Here is a 14,658-nt window from a genome sequence, read left to right on the forward strand (position 1 = left end):
AAAAATTCGGAGCGGAACATTTGTCATCCGGCCAAAGCTGACTCAGCTTTTCCCCGTTGTCAAATGTCAACATCTCATTTCAACATTCACGATCAACAAACATCCGCGACGGGGTCTGGATCACAACCCAACGCCGACCATGTCAGATGCAGCTGAATCAAATTCTGTGCAGATCAAAAAGCACAGCCAGATTGATTCATCAAATCTATCGCCGCTCAGCGTCACTCCGCCCGACAAATCCAGCCAGCTACCCCCATCTCCGCCCCCTACAACGGAGCGGCCCGGGAAGTGCGTCGTCAACAACGACGACGATCTAAGACTCCCGGAACCGCTCTTGCAACACAAGCTTCTATCGTTAACACAAGAAGTCTCTGAGCTCACAGAGTTCAAGCTCAGTCCGGAACAGTACCATAAACTTCATTCCAAGATCGAGAAAACGTTCAGGTGTTTCGATTACGAACCTAGGCGCGGCTGCCTTGCGATTCGTATGCCTTCGCCGACCCATGACTTCTTTGCCATTGAGTTCAGAGATGAAGTCTGCAAGGAACTCAGTCAGATCGCAGCCAGCCGCACTAACAAGATAAAGGAAGTCACTAAAGAATTGAAGAGCGCTATCTCATCACGCGTATTCTTAAGGGAAGTGGACGAGAAGGAGCAACTAGACGAGGAGAATGAAGCAGATGACGAGAACGAATATAACAACAAGAAAGAAGACGATTACAAGAAGTACGCCATCAAACGCGAACCAGACATTCAGTTTCAGTACCCCAAAACCGCATATCCTGGTGTTGTAGTTGAGGTGTCATACTCGCAAAATGGTAAAGATTTGAGAAGGCTGGCTCAAGACTACATTCTCTACTCAAACGCAGATGTTAAGTTATTTATTGGTTTCGATCTGAGTTATGACGGCGGGTCGTCGACAGTATCAACCTGGCGACCGAAATTCATTACTGATGGAGATGATGAAGAGTTGGTAACGGTTCAGTACGTCCAAGACCGGGTATGTTTATTACAGACGACCTTTTCCGAATTCTGCTGACCGAGTTCCATAGCCATTCCTCTCGTCCGATGGTCAGGTTCAAAATCCTGATGAAGTTCTCACCATTGACGTACGGGATTTTGCCACTGATGAAATCTCGAAGACTTGGCCCGATGCCGAGATCAACATCAAGTTCTCTCGACTAGCCCAACTTTTCAAAGATGCCCAGCAATGGCAGTTGGAGAAAGAGACCGCTAAATCCAGCGAAGTGATGAAATCGAAGAGGGTTTCTAGGAAGCGTAGATTGCCGTCTAGTTCGCCACAACGGCTGAGATCCGATGATGAGGAGCAAATTCAGGAGTGGGAGCAGGCTGTTGATCTGAAGAGCCACAAGGCGGATGCGGATTATGAGGGCGATGATACAGAAGATGATGACAAGCGTCGGCTGACGAAGCGAAGAGGCTAGTCACCCATCGCGGCGGTGCCAAGTGAGGACAACTATCCTTGGACAAATTCGAAGCTGGTTCGACTTCCTTGCCAAGGAATAATACTTAGAATACCGTGCAACAGGGGAGATGTTTGGTGTCTGAATTGTATGATAAACGAAATGGGTCCGGACTGGTTGGACCATTCGTTGGACTACAGCGTTTGGCGTTAGGTAAGCGAATACTTACTGCTTAGGTTGGGAATTAAGACGCCCTCTTCGTTGGGGGAGTTCCCCATGGATCGAAAGATGAAGTAGACCAGACAAGACATTTTACGACTTTGTACTTAATTAAGATCTGCATAGCCGTTGATGAACAAAAATACACCTAAACTCGATTCACTAAGCACCTTATCACTCAACGTAATGACTGCAAGCAAGAGCATGCTAATTATGGCAAAAGAGGCTTTTCCCACCAGTAACAAGACTCTGACCAACAGAGATATCGTCTCGGTGGGTCGCAACTGTAAGCCTCTTACCATTTGTCTCAGATCAGAGGCGCTCGAATTCATTATCCAGATCTAAAGAAACACAGTTTAGATGTCCCAATGCCAGCCATGTAACAGTGGCTCATGACAAGTCAAATATTTAAAGGGGTTTAAGGTCCATCAATCGTCGAAGCATGTTGGTTGGTCCTAAGGAAGATATCATGATTGTTCTAAAGCATAGTCAACCACCTGATCACCGGATCTAGGTAGGCGCTCTGAAGACAAAAGGCTCAGGTTGCTCAATGACTACACGAGCTTACATCGGCCATGACAGGTGGTGCTCGATTTCCAATCTCGGGATACGAGTTAAAATTGCATCTAGGTACAAGACGAAGTTTGGTCCAGTCACACTGAACGTTCCCAAAGTAATGGCCTTGAGTTGGGGAGCTTCATGTCCGGGCACTGTCTCAACAAGAAAACTCTGACCGGCTGGCGTTAGAGGCACTGTGAAGTCTTGGCTTAATGCTCGTCGTTTTGTCGAATTGAAGTCACTTTTAACGTCAGATATTTCATAATGTCTACGGGAAAAGAGTCACGGCCTTTTTCGATCTGTGGCCATAAGAAACCTAGCAACAGTACAAGGTTTAGATCTACCTAGCACATCGATCTTCTTGAGTAGGAACGCACATATGGTCTAGCAGGTTATACGCAGATTAAACAGACGAGGGATCCATATGGTGAGAGTGTTTGTAGTTGTCAAATTCCTCTTGTTCAGGGGCTGGAGAAGCAAGACACCATGGCGGTGTCATTGTCCTTTTTGTTCAGTGGCCGGCAGCTTCAGGATATCCGCTCGAAAAGCAGGCCAGTATGTATCCTTGATCCACGATGCCAAGCATTGTAGCGCTCTCAGGAGCTTGAACAGATCGAAGTGACTCTCAGTACTACCTAGAGAGATCCGATGGTAGAGCGTCGATACTCCGTCTTCGAGTGTTGACGCTACAAAGTACCAAGAGTGACCTTGCACAATAACCCCAGCAAGGAACTCAATAGACTCAACCTTTGTACTAAACTGGAGCGCTCGCCACTGAGCCGAGTGCCAGGTTGCAATCTGGAGCAATGCCTTCTCCCACTCGGCCTGACGCTTAGTCTCGATCGAGAGGGCGATCGGATGTCTGCAGAAGTTCCCCCATTCTGTATGGCTGATGGAGATACCTGGCCGTGTCACGATGGCCTCTGTAATCTTTTGACCTTCTACACTCGATTCCGGAGGTTTGATACAGATACAAAAGTCGACAGACTTGGATGACGTACCGATTGGTCTGTACTCTTGAATTATCTGCGCACCAGTACTGTACGCTAGTCAGTAGGGTCTCGGCGATGGCAGAGTAGGATAACCTACCAGTACCTATAATCAAACATGGCAACGTCTTCTGTTTCTCGAAAAACCCATTCGAGGACACTGTCATGGATATCATTATTCCAGGATGATTCCCCTTCGTTGTACCTCTGGCACTCAGCAGCACGAGACACGAGTCGGCGAATAAGCGGGATTGGAGGGATGCGCCATTGACTCGGCTGCGGGGCTGGATCGTAAAAAGCATAGTCTGGGAAGTCGCCCAAGCTCTGCAACTCCTCCCGCATACTTTGAGGTAGCATGGCCGCACCGTATCCAATATTCACGAGCTCTTGACGTATCTTTTGCAGCGAAGGCGGTAATCGTTGAACATTGTCTACAAATGGAACGGTTGTAAAACCAGCGTCCTGTGTCGCTGCGTATCGAAGCTGTTTCATGGGTGATGAAGCACCCGAGGCTGCGGAAGAAGAGGCATGAGATGGCGTTGAGCCCCGGGACAAATCTAGTGCTTTCTTTCTCCAGCCTCTCGATGACGCCTTGGGCGTATCGTCTATGGCGTCTCCTTCTTCGTCGGAACCGACCATCTCAGTGATCGATCGGGTGCGTTTCCGTGGCATAGATTTTGAAGCGTCTTGGAGACTTTGGGGGGTTGGATTTGCCACAAGTTGACTATCATGAGATGAATTTGACGGTGTTGGGATCCGATGGCAAGGATCTTCGGCGTTGAAATATCGTTCCTTACAGTTTGTTTTGCGGCGCTTTTCCTTATGTATTGAGTCATCGGATGGCTTTTCAATCTTTAGTAACCAGTCGGATACTAACTTGAACTTGTTGACCTGACTTTCTCTGATGAGGGTGCCCATATCTTGATGCGATGCCGAAATGGTGATGCCGTTCGTGTTGACAATGTTGAAAACATGCGGATGACGCTAGCGTAAATAGTGGAGTAGGAAAGTTGACGGGGTAATGGAATGGTAAGCCACGTGACTAGCGGGATGACGTATGCGACTTCAGAACGTAGTACCATTCGTGCTAGTGTTGTGAAATTACACGATATTGAAATAAAGAAAAAAAAAACAGGTATCGCAGACACTTACAATACGAACTGATCGGCGACTATTTATGTAACGATATTATCCATAGCTTCTGACGTATTCCAGACGATTAAATCTGCCAATAATGTTGTTCTTAGAGTAGCTTTTGGTCTAGTCCAAGCGTAAAAATTATTAGATATAGGGTAGCCTTCAGCGATTGGCTGAATAAACTCTTCCCTTATCTAATCTGCCTGTTCATGGCGCAGCAAAGCAAGGATAACCAATAAATAACACATTTATACTATCATCACAATACCTTAATCCCAAGCATAAAACAGCCCAGAAACGAATTTATGGTAGAGATATGTTCTGCATGGATTATGAAATTATCGAAGCCTGTATTGCTGACCAGTACGTCGCTTTACATGTGATGTGCGATTGGAGATTGTGGGTAGCGCCGTGCTTATCGGCTTATCTGCCGAACTCGGCCTATCGATAATGTTATCGGCTTATCGGCCTTTGATCTATTCATAGTATTCCGCTTTTATTTCCGTGATTTGTACTGCAGTTTCCAGCTCACCATGCAAATCCACCATAGAAGTCCCACCAAGGCGAGGATCAGCAATGATGACTGCGCCCTTTCCATTTCAAATTTCTACTACCTCTACGCTTTCATAATCGCGTACAAGGTCTTCGAATAATATGACAGCGTCGTCATTGTTCTCCAACATCCCCATAATAAAGAGCTGGTTCGTGTCATTCGTACAGGGTACTCCCAGACCGAGCGCGTTTTTAAAACCCTTAATTGTCCACACTTGTCCCATGGCTATTTATTCTTCATGATGTTCCAATTAGGCTGATGAACCATCCTTGTGCTTCTCTTGCCAACTATTGCATCGACATATCAGGAGAACAACTGTTGAGGCCCCATGTGCATAACGATCATCGTGCATGGATGGGCTTTGCAGTAAGTGATTTTCATCCCATATCCAGGCTCATGCTCACGGGTTTCCCATTACAATGGAAGCAGCTTCTGATCTTGGTCGTGGCTATACAGGTCAAAATTGTCACGGCGGCTCTGTCGCATCAAGGTAGTTGGTCGTCTCTCATAGCGAGAAGCAGCGTGAGATCCACTCACCAAATAAGAACGGCTGAGAAGTCCAATAGCCGCCGCGCGTTCTGATTCATACTGCCATGGAATGAAGCGTCACTTTTGAGCTGTATGAAGGAGCGTTATGCAACTGTGTAGTTCGGCTCCTGATACAGTCGAGCAATAGGGCCGTTGGGCATAAATACGGGTGTGGCAATTGGTCGAGGTGAGTATCAAGACAGCAGGCACGCAACTGGCTCCAACTTCTCAATCAGCCACAGCCATTGCACCAAGCTTTCCTCGTCTATGCCTATTTAGACAACTTGTCGTATCTAGACAAGAGGCTTATTGACCTGGCTGTCTATTAGGAAGAAAAAAAAAAGAAGAAAAAAACCATAAACGAGGCCGTTGACATGGCTCGCCAACGGGACAGGAAGTTTGTCTTTTGGTCCATCCACAGAGACCCCTTCCCGGACGCCAATACACCTCTGTCGCGGTTTGGGCGATACTTGCTTGCATCCGTGCTCTTGGTCATCCAATTGACCTTGTTGGTCGGCGTGCCAGCGATGCCAAGCCTTCTGGCATGGTGTACTCAAAACCAGCTTTGGCCGGCCCTGATTGATTCGGGACTGGAGAAAGAAGCAAGGGAGGTCTTGGGATACCTTATCCTTGATACGATACTCCTTGTTTTGATGATCTGGGGTGCTGTGCCGGTCTTTGCGGTGACCAGAATGAACGGAAGTCGAGGAAGGATGCTCACGTATGCGGCGTTTGGCGGGATAGCGATGGTGTTTGTCTGTGTCTCGATTCGTACGATGTACTTGACCTGGACCTGGTCACTGCTTTTTGAGCTGGCGGCTGGTGATGCGAGACTTGCAGGACGATGCAAGTTCATCTCCCTCACATTGGGTGTCCTGCTTTGCTTGGGTTGCGCCTCGGTCGCCATCTACTCATTCTATACGGCACGATTCGGCACGCCCTTGGTCATTCAGCAGATGCTGGATGATGCTGCGCACTTGCTGTGTTCTACCAAGATGCGGACTGGTATGGTTGCCGAAAAAAGTGACGGGGAGAGCATGGGCAAGAGCGTCGAGGCCTAACTATCGCGTGGTCCTTAGCAGTGCCGTTTGTGGAAAGGGGTGGAGCACGGAGTTGGTAGGAGCACGGAGTTGAAGCGAGCGTGCATGTTTGGGCCCGCAGAAAAGGCGGGCGCACGACGTGAGGTACATGTGTTAGTGCGTTTGTGGAGTACTAAATGAATATGTGCAGGAGTTAATGAAATTGTGTGTGAGATGCATCAGCTATGGCGCACGCGTATCGCGTATGGCGTGTCGTGTACCTGGTGACGCGTTACGCGTAAGGGCTGGCACCGTCTAAGAGCCTGGCATGGGTGCGAAGCAAGATAAGCGAGTGAGTGGGGCAGTGATAACTCAGGAGGAGCTGTGCTCCTCTCGGATATATGCAACTCAAAACTAACAATTACAATCAACCTTTTTTTGTTTTATCACGACTCCCTAGCGGGCAACAGACCGAATTTCTAGCACAACACAACACCTGACAATTATTGTTGGTTCTCCTGGCAACCACCTAATGATACACACCAAACAGCTGAAATATTTTCGACGTCCATGCATCCAACGACCATTCGTGGAGGTGTCTGGTTGGACAACGACATGCACGTCTCAGCTGACCACACACAAGGCCAGCACGCTTGGATTACCCCACTTCATTTCTGATGATGCCAAGTACCGGGATTCTGTTCATAAATACACTTGGTCTCACCTTGTTGCCTTTCCTCGATCATCTTGGACAACAGTTCACCGCCCGATAACCAGGCCCTGCGGAAGACAACCATAGAGGCTCTCATTGACAATCCTTCCTGCCTGGTCGTGATATTCGTCGAAATGAACCTCGCCGTTCCCCGCACCATCGCCAGCCTCACTTACCAGCAGGCTCTTCGACTCGCCAGACAATGGGGGCCCCTAGCGCTAGGGCTATCTCAGTTGCTGACGCAGAGGGGAGAACGGAGAGCTTCGAGGCAGCAAGAGCAGACGTATCAGGAGGTACGAGACGCTCTGCCGCAGTTGCTCAACGGCATTCAAGCGAGGGAAATTCGGGTCGTTCCCAACGCGTTCAATTCGACCCCAGCCTTCCTAGCCTACTACCAGGCGGCCGCCCTGGGCTCTATACCTTTGGTACTGTTGGATGTCACGAGTGCCATCAAGAGAGAGTCGGTGCAAGCTTCGATGCCATACGATCGGAACTCGAGATTGCAAACGTCGCCAGGGTACAAGGTTGGGATCACGGTGGGTTCGGAGCCTACGTGCATCGCTTCGTCCAGAATGAGATGGCTGCCGTCGACGGTACACAGGATGGTCAACATCACTTCTTCTATGTATGGCACCCGGACAGCGATTGGTATCCTGCATTCGAAGGAAGACAGGCAGAAGATCCCCTTGGTCCTGCGTTTGGTGGATATCATCATGATCTTGCGACGATCTGCCTGAGGATGCGAGCCGATAGAGAAGCTCTTATTGAAACGACTGATTATGGGCGTGCCGCCGTGTTCCATCTCGTCATTCCGGCCTACTACCCACTTGTGATGGACCATCCCATTGCCTTTGCTGACGAACTGTTACCGCTGGTCATTACCGGGGGCAGGCATCGAGGTGCCGACCTTGTGTGGTTTGCCATTCGTCGAGATCCACGTGAGGAGAGGCTGCATCTTAACTTTGTCGGCCTCCTGCCCCAAAATCAGGGGAACCTAGCAATGACGGGTGGTTTTGTAGGATTTGTCGGCTCCTGGTTCGGCGCTGCTGGTTGTGGGTTGGCATCGGCTGCCTTCCCTCCTTGTGCGCCAGTTGCAGCAATCGTGGCAGAATCATTAGTGGCGTCTTTGGTAGCATCCTGGACGGCTATGGCGTCAGGAATAGTTTATGATGAGTTGACGCGAGAAAGTATCCAAATTCTAGGGGATCCTATTTTCTTGGAGTAACTGCTTAATGTGTAGACGATTCCATTCGACACGCATTTATGGCATTCCAAAAGCTTATTAGTGACTTAGCTTTTGGGGATAAATGTGTCCGCATGGCATTATTCCAAGGGACCAAGCATGAACCATTGGTAGGGCACAGTTTCTGTTAAAGCTATTCCTCAGAGAATGTCCGATATGTACAAGGCGGCGGATCCCACATGTAGATGGTAGCCAACGGGTATAAACGTCTCGGTATCACATTGAATTGGGTGGGGTTTCCCTTAGTTTCGCTATGCAAGCCCTCTTCTCGTTCAACTCTCGTAACACCGTTCTCCTCTAGTGTTGCTCCGGTCAGTAATTTCGTAGCCCTTACGAAGCAGCTCCGGCATAACAATGCTTTTGACTTTCCGAAGAATGTAGTAGCTCATCGTTCGGCGGTAGACCTAAAACCAATTCGCAAGGACATATGTGCTCAGGGTAGAGCAGAGATTCTAGGTGACTTACAAGCGCTTGTGGCAACCTGGAGGCACCGGCAACCAACGTGATCATGACGAAGAACACAACAATGCTTTGGTGGTTGCATGACGGCAATCCAACGTATACTAGATCATTCATTGTATGGCTGGTGCAAAGCTGAGTATGTCTAAGAGGAGTATGAGACAAGAGAAGAATAAAATCGGTACTTAGTAGATAAGCATTTGTAACTACCTAACAACTCAACAAGATATTCATAGGAAAGCATGGGCATGGACACAGCCATATCACTCGCGCAAGTTGATCAACACCGCGACGGGACATCTGTTTCCTCGTCTTCTGACATTTCCAAAATTGCTTCTTCCAATAGCTTCGTTAGATCCGGCTTGCCCATAGCCTTTGAGATGTCGGGATAGGGCCAAGAGACGCCACCAATACAGATACCGTAGCATGGATCAGCTCCTTCCTCAATGAGAAGCTCGATGATCTCCCAATCATGCGGTGCCGGCAACTGCATCGCATACATGATTGGCGTAGCGCCAAACCCATCCAAAACATCAGGGTCAGCGCCAGAAAACCAGATATATTCGAGGATCCTCAAGCCCCCGGCCTGCGGCACCATGTAGACCATTGGACGAATGCTTACGTCCTGGGTCTGGTCTGTATTCCAGAAGCAAATCGTTCGCTTCTTCCTGTCCGAAAAAGTCAGCCAGAAACAGAGCATTGTCGATCTCATCCTGAAACTGCGTGCTCTGCATGCTCTGCTTCAAACCGGCCAGGAGCGCAGAAATCACCGTGCTTTCTCCTTCAATGACGGCACATGCTAGTGGGGAGATCTTGAGCTTCGTGCTACTAGGGGGGGAATAGAGCAGTTTCCCATCAAGGGAAATGCTGAAAGATTTGGTGGGATACACGGGCTCAGGAACGGTTATCGACTGTTTTGCCAAAGTGTGATTCTTGTAGCATCTTAGGAAGTCTTTGGTTATGTCAACGACGGCCTTGGTACTCGAGCCAGAAGAAACCAGCAAGCCAGTCATGGTATCAACTTTTCTGGGGTTGAGTAGATGGTCAATAAGAGGAGGTGAAAGATGAAAAGTGCTTTGGAGCAAGGACCATGAGGGAGACCGAATCAGCTTGGTACCCAGTAGAGTATGTAACAAAGACGGTTTGGAGGTGGTGAAGAAGGAAGTTGGGATACGAGAATCGAGGGGAGATATCACTCCCTTAAGTACTAAATCGTCCCACAAGCGTGTCCTGCATCGTGGCTAGGGGAGAGGGCATAGATGACAGGGTTAAGGTAAGATGCCTCACCAAGGGCAAGTCGGTACATCCCAGAACGTATCCCTGGCTATGAATGTCGAATCTCGATGAACTGCAACCTCAGAGCGGCGTGCAAACAAGATAGGCAGCAGAAGGGCCAAGTAAGGGAGGGGGGCTTTGCAAGTCTTGACTGGACCAGTGTCATCGGGTGCCTTCCACATTGCTTCTTCTTTCGACAAACTAGGATAGAAGTGTTTTGATCAGAGATATTCTCTTCTGCAGAACGTATGCAGATGTTGCAAGTCAGAGGGTTCAGACTACCAGTCCGGATACATGAGAATAAGAAAGTCAGGGGAAAGTAAAATCGCTTCACTTAGACGGCAACAGTAAACGGTCAAAGTGTTCCTATCCCAGACTGGTCGCTGCTCAAGTTCTAAGCATCCAGCTCAAGATTCCGGCTAGCGCCGCCATTTAACAACTCAATAATGACGATCTATTCATTCTGAAAGAGGGCATGGATATTCTTAACACAGGCAGCGGACATAGGTATGACGTCGCTGCGTGCCTCCGGGTCTTACTCGAAAACTGGTTCCTCTAAGAGTCTGAGAGAGCAGAGTTGTCCGGATGGCCTGACTGACTTGGCCCGTTAGCTACTGTGCGGGTCAGAAAGCCCAAGGACCTTGGGAAGGCGTAAAGAGTAGAATAGACTGTTACAGGAGCGTGTGAGTCGACTGTCTTGATGTGATCTTCTCTACTGCATCTGCAGCGTTGTAATCATTTTGTCGGCTTTCTAGTTGTTGCCGCGCCCCAATTTGACAAGAAAGTAGAGATTTCCATTTTGTTTGCTATTTGGTAAGCCTTCCGACCAACTATACTACCAAGGTCTCCCCTAAAGATCAGATATGCATATTCGTATCGCGTCTCGATTTTAAATAGGAGGAGGCTTGGGTCAAGCTCTGAGTTCCACTGGTTAACAGTCGTGTGAGGGATAGTGTTCACGACATCCGTTTGTAGCGTGGTATCTGAGGCTAATTGTGGATCAGAATAGCTCAATGATTCGGTACGCTGCCGCTTCCGGGGTTTCGGCTGTGAGGGCGACTAAGGTTGGGCCGGATAACTGAAAATTCTTACCTACCGAAGTTGAGCTACGATATCAGTTAGTTGATTTGAACCAACAAGTCAAAGCTACAAAGAGCCTTCTAATCAGCCGCCTAAGTCACCATCTGTTGTAAACCTTTGGAAAGAGGCGAGCGCAGCCAATTGTTGGCGAGCAGAGCCTGAGCCCTCGAGGTAGTGTCAAATCCCTGCGGGCCTCCCATACACTCCTTCATAACAACACTATGGAGTGTAGAGATGGCTCGAATCGCAGCACGCTTCGTTTGGGGAATGAGGCATTGTAACGACCGAGGCGTTGGATCGTGGATCACAAGTGATTATGGGATATAGAATGAAACGATAAAATCCTCAAGGGAGAAGCACGGTGTCATCGCCTGGCGTGACTCCCGATTTGAAACTCTGGAGTCTTCCTACTCCGTATAATTATGAGCTTAGACCATGACTAGTGGCTTGGAACGGAGTTCTACTTCGTCAGTGCATATCGTGTGAGAAACCGAGTGTGCAAATATTCGCAAAGGATTTCGTTTTATATATGTATATATATACTTGATTAACCTCTTGTTGCCGTCAGGTGCCGCACTTGCTCCAGGAACTGGCCTCTCATATGAACACATTGGGTTGATATAGGGCAGTCCTAGACAATGATGGTAGTGTGAATCAAATCGTTTGTATATTTCAAGGTCTTTGCCTAATTATACAGTAAGGTCTCCGACGGCTGGATTAACTTCACTTGATGTGGAGCTGCTCGAGGCCTGAGAAACGATGCTGTGGTCCTAAATATTAGGGATAATATGATTAGTGGATGAATGTATGATTTTATCATACAGTAAGGAAAGCGAACCCAAGTGATAGTGTCGATTTCAACTGTGGAAAGACGTCACTCAAACGACTCATTCTTCTTGGTAGTGTAACGATGCAACACGGATAGGGGAGAAGTGAGTCCTGGCAACCTAAGGTTGATATGTATGGAATTTTATCTCATACATGTCATATCTGTTGCCTTCTGTAACTTCGAGCCTGACCCATCGACTCCTTACTATGCAGGGATAAATTTTCATGTATGATGCCAGTTGGGTCAAAGTGCACTCTAACATCATACAGCGGAGAATCCAAATGTATACTATATACGTCCATTACTACGCCTTCTGGAACTCGTAGAGACCTTTGGTGATGGAATAGGGCAGGCCGTCCAAATTCCACTACGATGAGTTAATGAATACTTGTGTTCTAGAATCCTTGTCTGCATAATACTGCGAGCGGCGAAGGAACAGCTTTACCACGTATCGTCCCGATACGTCCGATTGCGGCGATTTCTGGCCTCGCAACCAAGCTTCACGACGTAATCAGGCTCGAACCAGAAAACAGCCTCTTGATACAAGTAAAGGGACTTCAAATTCTGGTAACCTAAACAGTCTCAGAAAGAGCTAGTCTGTCATTCCATCAATAGTTCCCACACGGATCGCATGGACCTGTGGTCGTAGGGTATATAAACAGGTATTTCCCTAAAGCATTTGGACTATAAGAAACAATGTCGTTTACATGCCTGCTACTAAACTAAAGTTACCTCTAACATAAAAATCGTAATCAAACTTTGCTACATACGATGGCAGCCCTGAGGTGCCTACAATGCGTCGAGGAAGGTGCCCATATACGCACTCCCTGGTCTGCCCACGTCGTGATAAAGGACATCCTCGTAACTACTCAAGTTGGGCCATGGGTCTTTTATGGTGTTTGTGCAGAGACTTTAGATGCGACTTCATCGGACTGGACGAGCCCAGACTGCCTTCTATGGGTTTTTGACGATGGGTCAGGGCCACGAATGTGGCAGGACACCGCCCAGCCGTCGCCCTTCAATTCTGAGGACCCCGAAAAGAACTTTGATCAGATCGTAGGCCATTATGAATCCAATGATGGAGAGTGCTATCTCGCAGTCAAGTGGAAAAGCTGCCTGGCACCGACGTGGGAGAGAGAGACGGACATGGTGTGTTGTGGTCGCGCCATCACGCAGTACTTCACTGAGCATTGTACTTGAGACTTGCTTACCATACCATTGTTTTCCAGCCGCTTTTTCCGATCGACAAGTGTAGTTATAAAAATATAAGGTTGAATATATAATTAGGCTTTATATTAACTTCAAACTTTTATGGCTGTAATATTTATATATCTAAAAGGTATGCAAAGAAGTATAGTTTTTAAGTTAAATATTAATAATAATAACAAGCTTATTAATCTTATCATCTTTAGCTATAAGGTCTTTGAGCTTTTAGGCCTTTATCCCTTTTATTCCTATTAGCTTAATAAGGAGCTATATCTCTTAAAGAGGTTTAATAATTTCCCCTAAGGTAAAAGAGACTATTTCTTAGTAGTTTAAAAATTAATTAATATAAGGTATAAATTAAAAGCTTAATTCTCCTTACGTAAAGAATTTAAAAATAACTTTAAGAAGTTATCATTAAAATAAAAATGCAATTTATTATAACTTAAGACTATAGGTTTACCTCTTAGTAGCTAAATCAACCTTCTTCTTTTAACCTACTGTAACGGTTGCACAAGCCGTTAAACCACAGGGCAAAAGATCGGGCCATAATCGCTATGCAAGCAATTATGGGTGTGCTACAGCTGCCTTATAGAAGCCTTACAGCGCTGTTACGGGCACGAATCGTAACACCTACCTAAAGGAATACTATGCAAAATTTATTTATTATACTTTTAAAATATATTACCTAATTTAAATACCTATTAGTTATACTTACTAATATTAAGTATAGCTACTATTATAATAACTACTATTTATAATAGCCTATAGCCTAATTAAGGCTATTATATAACTAGTTATAATCTTATTAATATAATTAAATTAGCCTTAAAATAAGCTATAAGTAAAAGTTATTATATATTATATATAATAGCTATAATTATTAAAAAGAACTTCTTATTAAAAAGGAAATCTAGCATCATTAAAATAGTTATCTTTAATTATAGCCTAATTAAATTGATTAATTATATAAATCTAGGTTATTTAGGAAATATAATATCTCTAGCCTAAATTAAGTAAAAGCTATTTGGATTAAAAAAGCTAAAAAAAGCCTTAAGGTATAATAATAAAAGAGGTAGCTTTCTTATTACCTTTATAAGTAATTTAGCTTCATATAAAAAGTAGCTTATTAATATAATTATAAAGGTAAAATAGGTACTTTATATCCTCCTTATTATATATAAATAAAGAGTTAAATAAATATATAATAAAGGTAAGGTTAAAAAAATTAAAAGAATTATATTAAATTATATATAAATTAGTTAGTGAAAGTTAAATCTACTTAAAGATATAACTTAATTAATTAAATATATATAGTAAGGTATATAACTAATTAACCTTATATATAAGAATAAATAATGTAAAATTAGTAAAAAAGCAGTTATTTAAACTTGTTACGATTCGTGCCCGTAACAGCGCTATAAGGCTTC

At 45.9% G+C, this 14,658-nt stretch overlaps 6 protein-coding genes across 6 annotated transcripts; 4 read left to right on the top strand and 2 right to left on the bottom strand.

The window, feature by feature from the left end:
- Positions 1-96: 96 nt before the first annotated feature.
- BKA55DRAFT_584011 (uncharacterized protein) lies at positions 97-1,806 on the top strand. Its single transcript, XM_046194262.1, has 2 exons — positions 97-1,000; positions 1,053-1,806. Exons 1-2 carry the CDS (start codon positions 140-142, stop codon positions 1,443-1,445), a joined length of 1,254 nt encoding a protein of 417 aa, XP_046042843.1. The 5' UTR covers positions 97-139; the 3' UTR covers positions 1,446-1,806.
- An 890-nt stretch (positions 1,807-2,696) lies between these two features.
- Positions 2,697-4,108, bottom strand: BKA55DRAFT_526729 (uncharacterized protein; the record flags this gene model as incomplete). Its single annotated transcript, XM_046188872.1, has 2 exons — positions 2,697-3,240; positions 3,291-4,108. 2 exons carry the CDS (start codon positions 4,106-4,108, stop codon positions 2,697-2,699), a joined length of 1,362 nt encoding a protein of 453 aa, XP_046042844.1.
- A 1,674-nt stretch (positions 4,109-5,782) lies between these two features.
- BKA55DRAFT_599103 (uncharacterized protein) lies at positions 5,783-7,105 on the top strand (the record flags this gene model as incomplete). Its single annotated transcript, XM_046196349.1, has 3 exons — positions 5,783-6,413; positions 6,748-6,783; positions 6,978-7,105. 3 exons carry the CDS (start codon positions 5,783-5,785, stop codon positions 7,103-7,105), a joined length of 795 nt encoding a protein of 264 aa, XP_046042845.1.
- Positions 6,839-8,364, top strand: BKA55DRAFT_680733 (uncharacterized protein; the record flags this gene model as incomplete). The annotated part of the gene is made up of 2 exons (XM_046198226.1): positions 6,839-7,675; positions 7,711-8,364. Exons 1-2 carry the CDS (start codon positions 7,274-7,276, stop codon positions 8,362-8,364), a joined length of 1,056 nt encoding a protein of 351 aa, XP_046042846.1. The 5' UTR covers positions 6,839-7,273.
- Positions 8,365-8,870: 506 nt separating this feature from the next.
- On the bottom strand, positions 8,871-9,854 carry BKA55DRAFT_716556 (uncharacterized protein; the record flags this gene model as incomplete). Its single annotated transcript, XM_046200908.1, has 2 exons — positions 8,871-9,413; positions 9,454-9,854. 2 exons carry the CDS (start codon positions 9,852-9,854, stop codon positions 9,122-9,124), a joined length of 693 nt encoding a protein of 230 aa, XP_046042847.1. The 3' UTR covers positions 8,871-9,121.
- A 2,942-nt stretch (positions 9,855-12,796) lies between these two features.
- On the top strand, positions 12,797-13,308 carry BKA55DRAFT_526643 (uncharacterized protein; the record flags this gene model as incomplete). Its single annotated transcript, XM_046188863.1, has 2 exons — positions 12,797-13,174; positions 13,255-13,308. The coding sequence occupies 2 exons, from the start codon at positions 12,797-12,799 to the stop codon at positions 13,306-13,308; spliced, it is 432 nt and encodes a 143-aa protein (XP_046042848.1).
- Positions 13,309-14,658: the final 1,350 nt, after the last annotated feature.

Source organism: Fusarium redolens (assembly GCF_020744475.1).
Source record: "Fusarium redolens strain MPI-CAGE-AT-0023 chromosome Unknown BKA55scaffold_24, whole genome shotgun sequence".
Taxonomy (NCBI): domain Eukaryota; kingdom Fungi; phylum Ascomycota; class Sordariomycetes; order Hypocreales; family Nectriaceae; genus Fusarium; species Fusarium redolens.

Bases quoted from the DNA above. Each gene is read 5' to 3' on its own strand.
- BKA55DRAFT_584011 (XM_046194262.1), top strand. From the start codon at position 140: ATGTCAGATGCAGCTGAATCAAATTCTGTGCAGATCAAAAAGCACAGC. The intron at 1,001-1,052 runs GTATGTTTATTA...CGAGTTCCATAG, and splicing joins TTCAGTACGTCCAAGACCGG to CCATTCCTCTCGTCCGATGG.